Genomic DNA, 20,057 nt, shown 5'->3' with positions numbered 1-20,057 from the left:
TAATACCACCGTCTCCCTCATAGGAAACCTTGACATTTTTATTTTTAAAAATTGCATTTGCTCCCTAGGTCAGGTTGCACCCCACAGCTCATCACCTTAACTTTCACTGCATTTGTTGTCAATGCCATATTATCCAGTAAACACTAATAAACGAAAAGAACGGAAGTTAACTTTGGGCCATCTCATCACCATGGCAACGCGTCTGATGAAAGCGTCTATAAGGCGGAATTGTATGAATTGAAAAAAGAAATAGCACGAAAGATTTTTCTGCAAACTTTTATTCAATGTTCTGTACATGCATTACGTAAAGCAATGGGAAACAGATATCTTTCAATCCCATATTAAAAAAAGCAAACAAAAGATAGTCCCTTAAATCACTTTGCACAATACATGTCATTAGCACTGTAAATTAGCTCAATATAGATAAGAAGCCCAAAATGGTGAGCAAACAATAACAGTTTATAAATGTCACATCATAGCCTTTATGGGTTACGAGAGGCCGCACGAGCGCGCTTAACGTCTCCAAATGGGTCTTATTAATTGCAGCAGCCTAGGCTACGAGTCACGCTAACCGTACATGTTGAAAAGCTACAGCTATTGATACCACGAGTTTAAACCACATGTAAACAGTTGAACAGCGTGTAAAATGATCAGACAATAATGGATAATATTCAGTATAAAGTACCGCCAACTGCCAGGCAGGATCGGTAACCTAGTTTAAAACGAGGCCACAAGGTGAGATGTGGGCTACTGTCTTAACAGGCACTTTTGGGGCAAATTTGACAAAGGTAATTAGAAAAGAAAAGGAATTTGGTGCCACACCACGTACATTCAGACGCATTTCCTCTTTTTGCCGTCTCACATGAACCTTAAAAGGACAGTCAGAGTAGCCTATGTACACGCACATTTACATTAAATAGGGGGCAAGTTCTTCCGGCAGAAGAGGGAGGTCTCGAGTAACACGGCGTCGGTGGCGCGGTTCCACATCCGGAGGTCCAGGTTGTCAAAGCCTCCCTGTGTGCGCATTGTCTTCTGGAGAGCAGATAAGACGGACAGACACGTAAGACCAGAGCAGAACACATAAAGGACAGAGGCGGTGGCGGTGGGGTTTGTCAACCAATCCGAATGGAGACGCAGACTCCATTCGCAGCCGTCCTCGGGTCGCCGGGTTCTACCTGGTGAGTTGGCCGACCACTTTGAGCAAGGTCTTATTTTCCTGTTTGAGCTGCTCGTTCTCGTCTTCGATATCATCCAGATCCTGAAAAAGTTCGAAATGTAGAGTGCGGGTTACTTGACTTGATTTTCCATGACAAAAAAAAAAAATTGTGATAGGGTGTCACAAACTATATGGTATTTGTAGTCTAAGAATGTGTAAAACAGAAATATGTGATCCAATAGTGAAAGGTGAAGCCTTTACAATAGTCTGATGATGGTTAGTTATACGTTTATATTTTGGTTGATTTAATGACAAAACAGATTGGAATCTTGTAAATCCTCAAAAGTAAACATTGTAATGGCAACCTTATGTAATTGATCTTTGGTTTATCGATGGAATAATGAAGAACATTTGAAATGATTAATGCTTAGAATGCCTTATGCCTTAATTTTCATTTTTGGGTGAACTAACCCTTTAATGGGACACTCTGTGTGCCAAATCTTCAGCATCAAACCAACCTCTGAAGGCACAAGGACAGCCAACACAGCCTTGACTGAGTGCTGGCCTTCAGAACCTTGTTTCATCAACATGTCTATTACCACTGTACTATTAAAAAATGTATTCACATGTTTCATTTACATTTCCAAAATAAATGAGGAGACCAGGAAAGCTCCAGGAAGAGAAAGCGCCACAGGCCATGCCTTTCCTGTTCTCTTGTCTCACCGGGTGAAAACTCCTGCTGAATAAGTTTCAACACCTGCTTTTTTAATTACTGAGACCGTTTGTCTTGGTGTTCTAAGGTCTCGTACATTGACATTAGCTTTATTTCAGTGTCTCCACCTCTATGTAAGCCTCCCCATTGAAATATATAGAAAAACACTATGTACACTGCTTTAGTAACACTTGACAAGGATTGCAGCTACCAACAGCTCCTCTTTCTCAATAAAGAATCTTGCTGAAGAGACAACCAAGTGTCCTGGTCTTTGCTTCCAAGTTTCTACACTTTACAAGACAAACCTTTCAGAACCAGTTTGACAACTGCACTGTTTGGACCTTTATTACCTGCCAATAAATAGTCAAACACTATGCTACTTCTACTAGACATGCCATATTTGACAACATTCATTTCACATTTCTACACATTGAAGAATTGCATTCCCACTGGGTTCAACGCAGGCGAGAGCAGGTGTGGGAATGGTGATACTGATGTGTGTGTACGTGGGAATTGCACAAAATTGCCTAGGCCACATGCGCGTGTTACGAGGCCACCGTCCGCTTCTCACCCTGTTTAGCAAGTCGATCTCCTCCCTCAGCTTAATGATCAGCTCCTCCTTGTCTTGATAGGCTTTCAGCAGGCGACCGTTCTCTTGTCTCTCCAAGGACAGATCCTGTGAACACACAATTCTGTCAGATCCAAAGCCTTGACTGCATTGGAAGTTCAGGGCAGTCACCATGCTGTCTTGTCTTGAGATATTGTGGAGACAATATCTCAACACACCATGGTGACTGCCCTGAACTTCTTTGGACAGTTTTTTTTTTTTTTTTTTTTTTTACTTTAAATAAAGGTGTCTTGCTTCAAAGAAAACTTCTCATTTTCTTTAACATCATCCCAAATTTTCTCATTTAATCTGACTTATAATTAAGACACTAGTTTCTGAATACTTGATATGTAAATATGGGCGATTGTCATTGTCGTGCTTATCTTCAAATCATTTCCTATAAATGGACAACATTTGCATTTCTAGTTCTTTTCCTAAAATGTATTTTACTTTACAATAAGGTTTACAATTGTCATTTCCTCAAGTACAAGTACAAAATGTAGTACAACAATACATGTATTAACTAACACGAACTAACCACGAGCGACACATTTGTTACCGTATTTCTTAATCTTTGTTAACGTTAGCTGCTAATAAAAATCACAGCTGTTCATGTTAGTTCACAGTGTGTTTACTAATGTTCACAAATACAACTTGCGATTTGAATAATTGGGTAACAGTTTTGCTTATTAAAATAATTTGCCATTACACGTGTAGAATTGTCATCGTTTTCTTACGCTGAAGCTTTTATTCGAGATGACAGCGAATGATCAAAACAATAACAAAAGCAGCATTTTCTACGTGCTTTCTTCCGTATGAACCTTTTCTTTTCGGTCTCTGAAATGCCTGCGCTAAACGGAGTCTAGTTCAAAAGAATTCAAGTAAAATAAAACAAACACACACGATCTGAAACTTCAGAATCAAAATCAATGCAATGCATATCCCTTTTAAAATCTAGCATTGGTTGCGTGAAAAAGCCAATTAAGTTGAAGGTCATTACACAGCTGTCATGCTGAGAGATATACGTGAAACCACTGTGCTGCTAAAAAAAAAAAACATACCTCACTGACGGATTGACCACATGCTGAAATGAAAATTTACTATCAGTATGTCACCATGTGCTCGCGTGGGTTCCAGGTTTAAAAGTATCCTGACATTTGAGTGAGCTGCACAGAGTTCGATCACGTGGCATTTCATAAAATCGGAGCCGACAGATCTTCCTGCATCGTGAGAACTTACGCACCAGTGATTTAGGATCGACCCAAAGATGGCACAAACACGTCATAAACCCACTGAAATGTTGACATTTTTTCCCTCAGATAAAGAAAGCCAATGTAGATTGAGTAGCTACATGTGTAGTTGGAGGCAAACATTTTGCTTCAAGGATACAAAGGAAGTCTTTGAGAACAAGACTGTGAAAACCTCTAGGTGAGACATGCCGTTCCATCTTAATGGTGGACGTACACAAACGTACCCTCTCTAGCTCCTCTATCCTTCTCTCCAGGGCTGTGGGTGTGACGCTGCTGCCTTCCCGTCCGTGTCGATGGCGATGTCTGTCTTCGTCACTGGACACACAAAAACACAATTTTCAATGCAAAACCATCACTAATGCAAATGGTACTTGTTTTAGCTCCAACATCTAAATCAATACATCTTTTGAACGTGCCAAGTACAGTGCTTATTGACACTGAAATAGCATTTTGGACCATTGTGCCCGATCCGTGACTCAATGGAACCGTGCGCCTCTAATGGAGGTACTTCTTAAAAGCTCAAATAAAAAAATAAAAACAGGTGCGCACCTTTTTATTCAACTGTCTGGTTACAAAAGATGCCTTGCTAAAACATCTTTTCACACATTATTTCTCCTTTTAAATGAGACTTGGCTTGGAAAGTGCATCATTTATTTCATAGGAGCGGAAATAAGAAAACTGAAGCACTAAATTATCAGAGTATGAAAGGCCTTTTTATGGCACAGTAGAGCAATGAGCTTTCATTAGTGAGTACAACGGACCTGCTTCAAACAGGACTGAGCATATAGGGGCTAGGCTCTGCAGCTAGTCAAGAAAAACGAGAAACACATTAAAAAAAAAGTTTCTTTTGGAACTTATTCATGTGGAACTTATTCATTCATGTGGACCTTATTTTAACCAGGTTCATTTCAATAATTGCATATGGAATTGGAACACTTGGAGACAATTCCTTTGTAATACTCAAATTATTGGGCCATCTTTTAGTTTCAGAGTGTTCCGAATGAGGGCTATATGTCCATTCCACAGAAGCGGAAGGAAAAGACACTGGCAGGTTTAAGAAACTCTGTTGTATCTTTAGCTGGATTCTTTATTGAGACAGTGCTGCATTGTGGTTTATAGGCATTTTAAGAGGCAGTGGTCAAAAATGGAGCTTGGTGACCACCTTCATTAAGTATCCAGGTTTAGGAACCCCAGACTCTAGAGTGTCACCGGTCCTAATCCAATGACCAGAACTATTCAAAGAATGGGACAGGGGCTGCCTCCAAGAGCCAATAAAGACAAATGGTGAGAGGCCTTATTTTACTTACAATATAGTGAACCGGAACTGGCAAAAAAATCTTATATAATCTTAACCTTAAATGATACAAATGTACTTCACCCTAGTTTTCATGTGTTATGGCAGGACATAGTATCAGTAGATCTTATCCCAAACCCCAAATTAAAATTACAAATTGCACTTTTTACAATTCTCAATGATTTCGTGCAGCTTTGCAGATTACTATATGGATTACTAAATTGTGATATTTATCAATTATTGTGGAAAAAAATACATAGTCCATAAATGGTTTCTCTAGTCCTTGAAATTACATGTGGAATAAAATAGTCAAGAGAAGCACGTTATGTCTAATTAGCGCTTTGACTGTGTTTAATGTGTCCGTCCAACATCGTTTGGAAAGACAAAGCAGGAGCTAGATGATTTGAAGCAAGCGTTCAGATCTGCGGCCAATCCCGAGTTAATAAAGGACAGAGCCCTGCTCAAGAGAACCTGTCATTTTACATTTCAAACACTTACATTTCACAGCTACAAGAAAACAGAATTCAAAATGTCTTCCAAATTGCTGTGAAATCGGCTGTGAAAGTGACAAACGCAACACTGGCCTGACAGAAATATCCTGCTCTGATTGGAACTAGCTTTAATCGCCTCACCTCCGTCTTCTAAAGCCTCGCTTCAACCTCAAACTCGCAGACCGGCTGAAGGGGGCTCTGGCCCCTGTAACATTAACATTCACCAAGGTCTGATTGGGCCATCGTCATTCAGGCACTGAAAGACCGTTTGCCGCCTCAAATATTCGCCATAGTAATTTTCTTTTGACGGACGGCAGTTCTAATCCTCCTGTTAATGAGGAGGTACGGTCAAGTGCTTCATACTGTATAATGAGGACATTCGGGTCAAACGTACAGAATGAAGCCGGTGCTTATGAACCAAAACTATTTAGTTAATACAAGCATCGTCAGTATTAATATTATTATTATTATTGCTCATCTTAGGGTTACAGATTTGAACAAACCCTAAGAGTAATTCCTCCAGCAATTGTTGTGTGTATTTTGCATTACTTTTAAGTGATCAAACTGCTTACAAATGATAATAATGGATCGAATATCATGTTTTCAGGTAGACTCTTTTCATTTCATTTCATCTTCACGACAAAGAAAAAGATTTCTTCTTCATGGACCTTACAACCACTTAGAACACCCCAGTCACCACAAAGTAATGTCCTGGCCATATAGCATAGTGGCGACAACTTATTTTCTTCTAAACATGTAAAAATGTTCTTTCAAAACTGATATTGGCAGTGACATCTTACAAAGATGACAAATTCATGATAACAGCTGTTATTTAACACTGAAGACAACGACAAAAAAATACAACAACAATAATAATAATAAAGGAAATCCTAAACAAAAAGGTCCAGTAATGTGTCCAGATAAGGTGTGTGATGTACTTTGCCGTGCCTCTACCAGTGTAGTGTAGTCTGAATCTGATAGACTCGGAGAAGAGAGCAGATGTCCAATCTGAATGTTCATGTCCTGGGAATGTAACAGCCACTCTGTTGCATTAGTCCCCCGTGGAGAGGAAACGGGAGGAGGCAGAGGTAATGATCTGCTCCTGGAAAACCAGCAGGGGTAGGGGTGTGTGTGTGTGTGTGTGTGTGTGTGTGTGTGCGTATGAATGAGAGAGAGGGCGGGTGGTACAGAAGTTGGCCGTAGTAGCTTAGTTTTAATTAAAGCTGCAGTACGGCATTTTTCCTATTTGTCGCCATCTCTGTTCAAAATCTGCAATTGCAGTCATTCACGTCACGTGAGCTGTACTTCAACACCCTCGACACTGCACAGCGCGGACGAAAATAATGTTTGAGGAAACTGTGAGGCAGTTACGGCGCCAGTGTCGATACTGGCATTCAGAGTCACAGGTTATTCTTTTTGGAAGTATGACCAACATAAGAATTTTCACCTAAAAATGTCTTCTGAACTAGTAAGAAACATCCACCTTTGTTATGGTTCTTCTGACAATGCAGTAAATCGCTCTGATTAAATCTAACAATCACTTATAGAGCTGGTAAGTCCCGCCCCTTCCGCTAACCCCGCTGGACCTCTAGGTTGAAAAATCGTCAATGAAACTGAATAAGAGAAAATACATTTTTTCTAATCCCGTTTTAATTTTGCAATGAATGTGAACATATGTTGTCTGTGAATTTTTAAAATACTTTTTCGTGTAAAGAATGCTACAATTTACAATTTCAACAATTTAGCGGGTACAATTTTCATACGGTTAGACTTTGTTTGTGTTGTTTGAATGTCAAATTTAGGTACAAAACACACAGGCATCTCGATCTAATTCCTTAGATTATTGATAATGTGTTATGTGGTGACGTCACATATGCAACGTGTAGTCTTTCTCGTTATGTCTATTCCACAACTGCTAGCCAAACAATCATACTATATACTGTCAAATTCGAGTCGTTACATGATAAATTATACTAAACCATATGTTCACATTCATGGCACAATTCAAACGGGATCAGAAAAAAAATATTTTCTCTCATTCACTTGTATTGATGCTTTTTTCAACATAGAGGTCCACTTGGACTTTTACTGATGGGTGGGAATTACCGGCTCTAAGTTATCATATCACGAAAAACCGTGCAAATTATGAATTACTTTGTTCTCAAGTTGTTAATGTTAACGACATCAGCATTGCGTGTCTGCATGTAATGTCCTTCTGATATGTATCCTTGTTTTCGCATGGGTTCAGTTGCAGTATCTTTATTTCTGTAGCCAGTCTGAAGTCCGAACAAAGTCTTTTGCATTTTACAGCAGGTGAATCTGTTGTCACTAGTGATCATCGTTTAAACTTTTCTGGATCTTCCATCGAATTGATAAGTTTAATTATATCAAGTACAGTGAGAAAAGGCTATAAATCTCCAACTCCAGCATCCTCACACGCGATAAACTGTAGCCTACTAGCCGAGACTCATTCTTTATGTGTACAGATGTGACGTAATGACTCAAAGACATGCTCCAATCTCCCGCGGAAATACACCAGTACCACTGGAATTAAAAACATTATTACATGCTAATCACTTTGAATCGAGCTAGGAGAGAGTTTTGAACACTGGCTGGTTATGTCTTTTCTCAAATATGTATTTTGGGTCATTTTTAACCCCCAAAAAAGCCACGGACTGCAGCTTTAATTCTGAAAACATTTCTACAGAACTATGTCCATTCCTCAAGGATAAACTTTTGGTTAGTACTGAACTAACCACAGTAAGACGTATTTGCCTCGTCTCTGAAACATTCAATATGGCAGTGGGACTGTAATTTAATGTGATGGTTAGCCTACTCCTCTTATTCTGATTCACTGTAAGTGTGTATGTAGCGGTCTCAGCTGCTTGTTCTGCCGCCCACCTGTCGTGCCGGCTGCGGAAGAGCCCTGGGTGTTCGAGTGCGAGTGTCGGGGCAGAAAGATGGGCAAATAATCAAACGGCCAGACTGGGCCTCGGATGGCCTTTTGTCTGCATCACCCTGGAACCAGTGTGCAAAATGTATGAGTCCAAGCCATTGTAAACTGGGAGGTCTGATACATTTAGTGAATCAGTTAGCTCATTTAAATGAACTAGCTCAACTAATTGGATGGCTTTTTCACTCAATAGTCTCCAGAAGTCAACATTTAAACAAGATTTGAACATATTTTCTGTGAAGGTTGCTGAGGTGTTCCGACCGGTCATTAGATGGTCACAATAATGGCCGAACGCGGGGAACCCACCATGAACTGGTCGGCGACCTGGAGAGCGGGCGGGGAAAGACGCAATTCCTTTTTATTTAAAGGGCCGCTTTGAAACGACTTGCTCACAAAAGCACATCAGCATATGGGTTTAACCCAACTGTTTAACTCTGGGGGAGTGGTAAAATTAGCCTATTTCCCAAAAAAAGTGGGAGTATCCCTTTAACCTCGATTGCTGTAAACTGTATCAAAAGTTGAATGTGACATTTGGAAAGGTTTAAGAAAAATAGCCATTGTTGGGGGCCAAGTGTTTACGTGAGAGGTGGCACAATGGATATTTCTTTGTCAGATTTGATCAGTGTTTGGTTAGGGTTGAATCATAGGGAAAAACTTAGGGTCTACAGTTTTAACTTTCTGGAACCTGCTTGTATCATTCAAGTGGAAACAAATTCAGTCCTGACGTTGCTGCCGACAGAGAGAATAAAAGCTCCTGGCTGTCTCACAATGGCTCTGAAAATGAGTCCAGTTAAGCCATCCTGTCACAGGCTTTAAACCCCCTTCTTCTGACAAGACACATTTTTCTCACCAGTTTCACTAAAGGCAAATTTTTGAGCCAGGATAATTTTTGTACATCTGACAGAAGCCACCAGATGAGCACATGGTACAGAGCTGCGGTCAACGGCTAAAACTGTTTAATCCCGTTCGATCCACCAGAAACAACGTATTTCACCCGCAGACAGATATTGAATGCAGTCAGTCTCACCTCTTATGACTTCTGGATCTCGGAGTGTCCTGAAAAAAAAAAAAAAACAGGCAAAAAAATGAGAAAAAGAGACAGATAGACCTTAATACAGATACATACATGCATGCTCACACATAAAAGCCTACAAATAGCTTCTTTTGGCCTTTGAACAATATGACACTATTCATACGCCCCTTTCTGAGGTACAAAAGCTAAACCAGACTAAATTAATTAAATTAATAATAATTATTAAAAAACAATAAATCCAGGTACCAACTCACTCAGCGCCAGCGCTGAACCTTACGGTTGTTTTCTCCAAAGAAGCGCATCAAAACAAGTTCCGTCACTGTGGCGGCCTACAGGTTATCATTCTCAAACTCTCACCAAAGGCTGATATCTACCTCATACCTAACACTTAGGTATCTCTCATACCTAACACTTACAGACCAGTATGCTCCAGGAACACATAATTCTGTTTATTATAATGTTTTAACAGTTATTTTTTATGTCCACCACAACGTGTTTATGTTGTTTTACAATATAAACATAATAATTCTCAATAAACCCAATATCATTCTTTCTCAAATATCTCATTCATTATTATTTTTATTATCTGTGTTTGAGTGCATGTTAAATTATGTATCCACAATGTTTTTCTGCAATTACATGCATTTTTACTTCTCATTACTCTTATCGCCTCACAGCCTCTTGGAATTTGGTTTGGCTGAAGCAATATGTAAACCCATACCACCTGAATATTACTATCTCTGTAAACCCACAAAGCAAAAATAGTGGGAAATATTCTTTTTTAATGAAAAAAACAAACAAACAAAACAAAAAAAACATACTTCCGAATCAAAAGCCTTGTTGAATGTTTTTGCTTTTAAATGTAGGTGGTGGTTGGCCTGTCCTTGTTGAGAGATTAAATATTCAAGCAAAGCCTGTGCTTTTGAACTTATTTTTGCTCTTATTTTTCAGGTCCCTCGCCTTCCAATCACCTGATAAACGCTGCTTTTCGTGAGCTTATCGTCAAAATCAAGTTCTATCCTACACAGTTAATTTCAAATTATTTTATATAACTTAAGCAATTTTATAGACATGTTGGTCATCAGAGCCCAAAAGAAACAGAACAGAAAGTGTGTAAGCATGAAGACAGAGAGTGTGTGGGACACCGAGATGGAGAAAGCAAATATATTCATTGTATACAGCCCAGTTTCTCTTCTGCTAAATTGCATATTGCTTTAAAACGAATTCATAGCTGTTTGCGATCTGACGGGCTTTGTGATTTTGACACCAGGTAAGATCTCAGAAGTCCAGACTAAAAAAAGTCCAGCACAGGCCTGCTCTGGCATTCTGGAGCTGTGCTCATGTGCCCTAAATCTTTCCTGCTTTATCCGATAAACGTTTAAATCCTGCCAGAGAAAAGCAGCAATGCCTGTCATCCATCCATCATCACGGAATAGTTGTATTAAACCATAATGAGTTGAATATTTAGAGGTCTTTTCATATGTTCTAATGTCCTTTATATTGTCAAGTAAGGACTTCGTCTCAAACACTAATGAGTTTCCCACCCTTTCACCATTTGATTTGATTGTTCAAATGCACCAATGACACTCTCTTACAATTACAGGCAGGTCGAACATTTCAATCCACCATCCAAATGAAATGTGCCTATTTTACATGATTGTGCCTATGAAGCATTTTTGGTCATTTAGTGATTATGCACATATGAAATAGTTCAGCATAATTGCCATGTTTGAATATTTGAGTGTAGCATTGATGCATAGGGGCATTGCTAAATGTGGCTGTGATTCCAAGATAGTGTTTTGAACATCATACCCATGTACCTAAAAATGCTGTCTAGGTAGGTAGCTCACTCTTGAGACAAATCTGAATCATTCTGAACCTTTTTGGCCATTGATAGGTATGGAACAAAATATCATACAGCACAGTTGAATTTTCCAACAATGCATTAGAGCCCCTGGCACCACACTGGCGCGAGATGATCCTGTGGAATGTACCGTACTGTTCTGCGAGTTTTAGCGGTGCTCCGGTATCAGAGTATGTTTTCCTTGTATGGCAGAAGAGAAAAAAGGTAAAGCACGCCTTAAGCAGAAGCAGATGGAGGCCTTGAGTTGATCAGGACTTCATTAGAGAGAGAAAAGGCAAAATAACACACATGCACACCAGAAGGGAAATGCTTGTCCCAGCATAAAAATATCTAGGAATTATCCTCATAAAGCTACAATCTTTTAATTTACTGCATCCCTAAATTACCAGCGGCCTTGAACAGACTGTACAGAGCATATTCAGATACATCATGTGTATCCAACCCTGTAATGGGTGAACCTGACAGCTGTAAGGCATCGTTATAATGTAGAAAGCTCGTAGATTATGACCATGTCTAGTGGGAGGTCAGAGAGAAGCGATATATGATGTGGAATTCCACAAAAGCCATTTCGAGCAACTAATGAAGGCAGCAGGAAAAAAGCAGCACATTTTTGAGATGCACTACGCTCGCATCTCTGAAGGGATGCGTAAATCTGCCATCTGCTCTAGCTGTGATGCCTAGAAAAAACAGGGACATAATGTTACCATTTCTCATAATATAAGGGATTTTCTGGATGCTGCTGTAATTATGCAATACCACACAAGCAATTGTGCTTCGTTTGTAGGCACAGGGTCTCAGGGAGTACCCACATTCACTACAACAACACAACTGACCTTATGGGAGTGATTACTTAAACATGCCACTGCTTTTCAAGGCTGGACCACTCCTTTGACCGTCAAAACAAAATGACATCGCGAAATTCGCGAGTCGGCTCACTCGCTCGCTGATGTACCTGATGATTTTAGAAAAAGCCTAAATGCAGTAACTTCAAATGCAGTGTATCATCATGCATCATGCACAAGCTTTTGTATCAGGTTATGTTCAAACCATATATATATAATAGTAGAAGACAAAAAAAATATGAAATTACAAGTGGAAACTTATAAGTTATACACTTGGCAAAAACTGATATTAACAGAAAATAACCGAAATAATAATAATATTGAGTTTTTTTGTGTGTTTTTATCAAAATAAAGTTAACTTTGGCCACATGTATGTGTAGCCTTGTATTTAATGGAGAAAATAAATCATGGTAAAATGAACAAAAGTAAATGTCAAAGACGAGCACTATTTAAACAAATTATTGTTTTGCTTTTGGATGATCATTCATAATTTGCAAGTGGAGATCACTGGCTGGTATGGGGAAAAGAACAAACAAAACTCCCTTCACCAGCCTCTCTGGACACCTAGTATCTGATTTGTTCTGTAACAACACCTTTGTGCTCTTATTATAATGGTAATAATAACTGTGGAACAAATATTAGGTATTTGGGATGTCAGTCATTTCTCTGTCATAGGGTCAATTGTGGGTGGCAGGTTAGAGCTATTTACATGTACACTGCAAAATCTATACAAAATCTCTTTTATTTAGTATGTCACTCTTGTCCAATCAAATTAGAGGACGAGAACTGACTATTGTGTAATATCCTACATGCAAAGTAAACGGGTTCCGATACAACAGAGGCCAACATCTGGAGAACTGTGGGTTGGCTTACACTGCTGAACATGACCAGGATCACCAGAAACATATGTCACTACTCACCTTCTTACAGCTACGGCAGTAGTTTCTTTATTTATACATAACTATGAATCTAACTGAAGCACATTTCAATGGCTTTTCAGAGAAGCACTTTTCACAATGCCTTCAGTCGCAAACAATTGCTCACTAAAAGTCCTTTCTTATTTTGCAATAATAGATTTGAAATTCTAACAGAATATACAGTAGCGATCCGGGGAAAAGTAACGCAAGATGACATGCATCCAGACACACAATGCCAGTGTGATTACGGTTTCAGAAATCTCTAGCTAATAGTTTCCTTTATGCATTCAGCAACCTGAAGCTACATCAACCACCCAACAGGAGGAAAATAGATATAACACAACAATGCATCATTTAGAAAACTATGTAATCAATTTCCTAGAGATTACTGATGGCAGACTGACAGTAAGCCATTCCCATCCTTTAGTGAGCCACTAAAATTACAAATGCAAGAATTTTCAGTGAATAATGGCTTGAAGTTTGGTCTTTTCCTCACTCAAAACCAACATTACACTTTATAAGATTTGGAATAAAATGCACCAGTTCTATGGGCTACTTTTATGATGCTTTTTTTCACCCCTTGTTAATATAAAGGCCCATTTAAATGGAAAAAAAGCAGCATGAACATTCTTTTAAACAATCTCATTTTGTGTTTGCCCATACAGGTTTATAACAATGAGGGTGATTAAATGACTGAAAAATGCACAAAAAAACTGATGTACATTAGTAATTAATGTATTTTATAAATGAATTTTTTTAATATAAATATGTCACAAGCATTACAAATTGTAAATATAATAATGTTAAAATTTATTACAATTCTTTTTTCCCTAAATCAAAATTCAAGACAAAAAAATCTTAAATATTACTGAAGGTTTTAATTTCTAATATATAGCCTACACAAACTACTGTTCAAAATTTGTGGATGAACAGTAATAATTATTTTCAAATAATTATTTTCTATGTTAATATATTTGTAAGTGATGGCAAAGCTGAATTTTCAGCATCATTACTCCAGTCATGATCCTTCAGAAATCATTCTAATACAATCATTTTGAGCTCAAGAAACATTTATTATTTTTTGTTAGTTCTTTCTTGAATTCTTTGAGTATAAAAAAGAACAGCATTTACTTAAAAAACTTTTTTTAAATAAATGCCTACTGTCAGTTTTGAAAAGTACCGTATAAATTATAATAATGAATGCATTTTATTTTTTAATTTTTGTCAAAACAATTCAACGGAAAAAAATATATTGAGCTTTTTTGTGTGACAGGTATTTTATTACTGTGTTGTGTTTTATTTCTCTTTTCTGTGGATTTTGTTAGGCACTATTTGTGGCCTTTGCTCACCCCTGAAGTTTGGTTTTAAAACTTGAAAATGAAAAATATGATGCCGTTGTGATCATGTTCGTCACGTTTCCTCTCTAGACAGGTCGTAACACAAAGTAAATAGAAGACAAACCACTGTCGATATGACCAAGTGGCAAGAGACATTATCTCTACCATGAGCTTGGGCTGGTCTGCTTTCTGTTTGTCACTTGATTGTGCTTGTTTCTTTGGTCAACACTGCCTCTGTAAGGCAGAACGGTGTCGGCACTCTAAACACCCTCTAGAGGCAGGATTATCCTCTGACATTCCTAAAACACATACAAACACACACACACACACACTCACCTGTATCGACTGGGCCTCTCCGGGGTCAGAGATCAGTGCCTCGTTCTGGACCGTGTTGTGCTGTGTAAGACTTCCGTCCGTCTTCCCCTCCTTCTCTTCTCCGTCATCATCATCAAGCTCATCCAAGCTCTGCAGAAAAAAAAAAAATCAGTTTGTTCAGATTGTTTGGGATTTGTGGATTATTTTCACATGACGAGAGACTCTAATTGTGTTCAACACACACACATACACAAACACAAACAGACACAGGAAGTATGCTACCGAACAGCCTTTGTGGTTTGAGTCTAGGGGATTTTTGGAAAGTGGAATGTCCCATTGCACACTGAGAACAGAAAACTTTAGAAAGACTTTAAAACATGTCAATAAACATGGTATTTTCGGGAATACTAACAATCTGAGCTATTTATGAACGATAACGCCCACCGCCATATGTGACAAAAGTGACAGAGAGAAACCGGTTTTCTGGCTGCATGTAAAAACCAGTCTTTCCAGTTCACAAAGGAGGAGGAAGAGTGAAGGTGGAGCCCAGCATAGGACTAAGAGGGTAAAAATAGCCTTACAAAACTAAACTGGAATGTAATAATTTACACAAGCTTTCCGGCCAGCCGGTTTTATCAACACTTCCTGGTGATGGGCCAAACTCTGAAACCTCTCATAGGCATTAGCATACACTAATGAATACACAAACTATGACTTACACATACACACACACACACACACACACACACACACACAGTTTCCCACTCCCCAGGGATCAGTAAACACACTTCATCAGCCCCCGCTGCACCCTTAAAGAGGTCACTTCTGCACTCCTCTGCCCGTTAGCCAAAATCAGGCATTCCCCTGCCTAATGACAATCATTTATGTCAATTAAGACAGCTTACAAACTTGGGGGCAAATTAGTGTCACAACAGTAAAATGACTATAAAGAAATTTCAAATGAAGCCATTATTATACAAATACTGTCTGTAACTATACAAACACTCACACTAAATTAACTTTTGGAAAAAAAACAGACCTACGGGTCTAGCTTTAAACTGCCAGTTTCTACAGTTTTATTATCACTCAGGACAATGTGCCTGGCCATTGAAAAGGGGTCATTTACATATTCTTAAAGGTATAGCAGCAAAAAAATACCTATTTTATATAAATAAAATATAAATAAAACACAAAAAATGTATATGAAACTGTAAAAATGATTTAAAATTCTATAAATATAAAAGTTTGCAATAATAATTATGAAGAACATTGCATAATGTTGAACAGGGACACTGAGGGTCTGTGTGTCCATAAAAGAGGGTCTGGAGATCAAGTGGTGAAAAAACAGAAAACAAATGCTGCAAATTCCTTGCCTTTCCTGTTTATAAAGCAAATGAGAAACTCATTTCGCTTGACATAAACGTACATGAATTTACTTGAGTAAACAGGTTAGATCCTTAAACCTCTAACCTCTTTGTGTGTTAGCCGTGAGAGGGGAGAGGGGCTTCATTTAAAACACTCCATCTGTGCTCATCCTCTGCTTTATTAGGAATGCATGTGCGGATGGAAATTTTGTCTCTCACTTGCTGGAAAAAAAAAAGATCCACGATCTATCATGTTAATACCCCTTTCCTGGCAGAGGGAATGCACAACATGTCTGCCTCAGAACTGCAGCCTTTCAGACTACAATACTCCACTATAGCAGGAGCCCTATAATTAATCTGACAGCCAAAGCTGATCTACATGAAACTTTATGTATATGGTATATTCCCTCAAATATATCATAGGATCATTTACATTCCAAATGTATCAACAATATGCACAATTAAAAGAGACTGTATAAAGACTTTATAAAATGGTTTCGACATAATATAAAACAAATAGTAATGTGATTTTCAAGATCATCTACTGTACTTAAATAATGAACTTGGAAAATATGCACATTTAAAATGTACAATCTAAAATGAACAATGTCTAATCTTATGTATTTTGATTAAATGTAGAAATGTATTTTCATAATAAATGTATTTTATCTCCCCTGAAACAGTGTATTGACCGAACAACATCAAGAAGCATAATAATGCATTTTTATCACATGCATAATATACTCCACTTTTCTGCATATTATTTCGTTTTTGAGCATGATGATTACATTTTGGAACTCTCTTTAAAATATTCAACAAGAAAAGTGAGAAAACCCCCTTAAGCTCTGTGTGTGTTTGTGTGTTTTGCCTGGTGTTGTATTCAGGCCAGTTATGCAGTAGATTAATGGAGAGTCGAGCTGAGGGGCTCTGGATGCTCTACGCTCCTGATGTCCTCGGCAGACTGGATTTAATGACTGTGGATTAATCAAGTATTGCATGCCCTGGCTACACAGGTTCATTAGGATGATGTATTACACCCATGGAAGGTGAAAAGTGTGTGTTTGAGTGTGTGCGCGACAAAGTCAACTGTCCTTTAATCATCACAAATCCACAGTCTCGTGGAGTAACTTAATGACTTAACCCAAAATCCCAAGATTATTCCGGGCACAGCTAAAAGCCATTTTATTTCATAAGCGCACACATTAGAATCAAATTTGGAGGGCTGTGGAGACCTATTTGGTTTAAGTGTCAAATACAATAATGAGTATTAATATTTCCACAACACAAACCGATATGGAAAGTGATAATGGTGATTCCTTGATAGCTACTCTGTTTCACCTCATAAGTACAATCATAAGATTTGGGATCTTCTACAAAGTAATTTCTTTCAAACAACAACAACTTATTGACTGCAAAACCTGGGTGGCAGCATATAGAGTACAGTATATAGCTTTCGCTTACAATGCCAAATGCTGCCTACTGAGGCCGAAAGATCCACCTGCAAATGTTGCGCAAGTATTTGAAAGAGATTTGTGATGGCAACCCTGCCAATCTCTCTCCTGCACCGGACAAGACATTAACCTCACCTGGTGAACACATTTTAATAGCTTAGTCGAATGCTCAAAATTGTGCACCCATGCACAACTGCCGGGGAGAATAGGAGGACACGTTCTCTGGTTATTAAATTTAATCATAAATCATTTTCTGATGGCCCAGCGGCCATGGTCAGCACAGCTCACCATATCTTTACATATTATATACACAAAAGAATGTGAGTATCTTTGCAGGTCTGCTCCCCAAAGAAATAGTTATTTTTATTATTATATATATAATTATTTTCATTTTAACACAGAGATTGTAGGGAACAAGGTGTGAAACATTTAGGTTGGGGACTTTTGCTACACTTTCATTTGGAGTCACAAGGCGAAACTTTAACAGATATCAATTCAGACAGCTTACGGAAGCTGAAAAATTCTGCCTCCGCAGGGATCGTACGGAGGTAGGAAGGCAATAATGCACGTCCAAATCCAATGATCGTGTTACATTACATCCTGTCTACTGAGATACCTTCATCTGACCGTTTTTTGAAGGCAGCAGATGCGTCCATTGCTGCCTATGATATCCCACTATTCCTCTGTTTGTGTTTCAGTGACAGTTGAAGTGAAGGAAAAGGCCATCTAAAAGTTGTGTCTGGTAGTCAGTTTGTGTGTAAATGTAGGGGTTATTTTGCCCAATTTTTTCATCCTTTCCCTTAATTTCTAGCAAGAAATGAATACGGTAATGAAATATTTGCTTTACCATCCAAAATCGGGAGATACCTTAGAAAGCAAATGCTTCCAGAAAAGTCAATGACTAATAGGACAAGGCAGCTGCCTAAGCTTTTGGACACAGACTATGTGTTTAAGATAAGTTTAAAATATAGCTCATCTGATAATTAAATATTCCATCATATATTCTAATGTTGTTCCAAACCCACTTTTTTATCCTGTTTGGCAAACAAAACTATTCATGGCTTTAGAGAACAATACATCTCTCAAGCCATATGGAATTTTTATGTAGATTTATTGTATTTCTGTCTGTCCTACTTCTTTTATATATATTAGCATTTTTTAAAGAACCGGTAGCTCTATGAACATCTTAGTTTAGCATATTTTTAAAGCTGCTGAAGACCTCAGCCTCGAAGTTTCTGCCAAGACATTTTGTTTAACAAGTCACCACCACAAAGACAAATCTTAACCTCATGACTTGTGTGTGGCCAAACCGCACAGTGTGTTCTCAGACAGTAAGAGCTGTCCATCCAACAGCGATTCAAGCATGTATAACCCAGAACCACATTTGATACACACATCAGTCAGATTTCAAAATAATAAAAACAATAGGGGGATGACACAGTCAGGACATCAGACTTAATCCAATGCTTGGGCCATGCCAGTTCGGAGAGCACAGACAAGCTGTTTTTGAACATTCCAGGAGATTTGCTTTTAGTGCAACCACAACAGTCCGCAGGGTGTATTATGAGGTTTTGAAGGAATGTTTGTGAGAGCTTAGAAAGCATTCACAGCTTTGCACCATCTCTCCTAAAATGGTGGCCTTTTTTTCTGAAACAACATACTTCCAGCAAAGCACTGAAGCCTTTCCTGGTTAGAGCATAAATCTTGTTTCTGAGAGAATTGTGAGCAGATTTGCAGTCTGTAAAGTTATTTCCGACTTTAGCCCAGTCTAGCCACCTCTATGTGTAGTGTGTGCCATTAAATCACACATTTATTTCACATAAAGTGCCAGTATGTTAGGTCTGAAGACATTAATAAAGTTCTCCAAGGCTCAAATATGTATATAAAATGTACTCACTCTTGTGTAATTTCAAATGTGATTTTTTTTTTTTATGTGAACAATAAGTGTTTTTTTATGTTCATGAAATGTAGGTCAGTATGTTGTTTCAGACCCCATTAACTTTAAAACGTAATGTGAAATATGTTTTCATTATGTTTTGAATGTTCCTGTTCCATAGAACAGAAAAAAGATTTGGATCAACATGAGAGTGAGTAAATGATGGCAATTTTAATTTTGGTGTGAACTAATCCTAAAGAAAGACTGTGATTAATCTAATGGATGGGAGATTATTTATTTATTTATTTTAAATGAGTATACAGCTGATATTCCAAAATAATCTTTCAGGACTTAATCTAAAATAGGTTGTCAATGCCACCAAAATATACAATTTGCAGTCTGTTCAACAGGGAATCACATAAAAACAAGGGTTCGACCTTTCAGGGAACTTGTAAATGGGGTTTTTATTGAGGTTATATTCCATGCATAAAAACAAACATATCATCCAAGCAATTTCAGAGCAACCGTTGGCTCTGCTGTCTGTTCGGCTATTCAAAGAGTGGGCTCAGCCCATCCACAGACTGATGCAATAATT

The 20,057-nt window shown here is 38.3% G+C and overlaps 1 protein-coding gene across 1 annotated transcript in view; it reads right to left on the bottom strand.

The window, feature by feature from the left end:
• Positions 1-260: 260 nt before the first annotated feature.
• Positions 261-20,057, bottom strand: part of pawr (PRKC, apoptosis, WT1, regulator) — a 53,757-nt gene continuing 33,960 nt past the window's right edge. The window contains exons 2-6 of the mRNA XM_039663360.2: positions 14,793-14,921; positions 9,491-9,519; positions 3,950-4,040; positions 2,440-2,544; positions 261-1,258 (exon numbers count right to left, since the gene is read on the bottom strand). Of these exons, the coding sequence (XP_039519294.2) occupies positions 1,172-1,258; positions 2,440-2,544; positions 3,950-4,040; positions 9,491-9,519; positions 14,793-14,921 (441 nt within the window). The 3' untranslated portion in view covers positions 261-1,171. The remainder of the gene's footprint in view (positions 1,259-2,439; positions 2,545-3,949; positions 4,041-9,490; positions 9,520-14,792; positions 14,922-20,057) is intronic.

The sequence above is a fragment of the Pimephales promelas genome, chromosome 24, assembly GCF_988280905.1.
Source record: "Pimephales promelas chromosome 24, fPimPro1.hap1.1, whole genome shotgun sequence".
NCBI lineage: Eukaryota > Metazoa > Chordata > Actinopteri > Cypriniformes > Leuciscidae > Pimephales > Pimephales promelas.
Note: the sequence above shows the minus strand (reverse complement) of the source record. Positions and strands in the feature narration are given on the sequence as shown.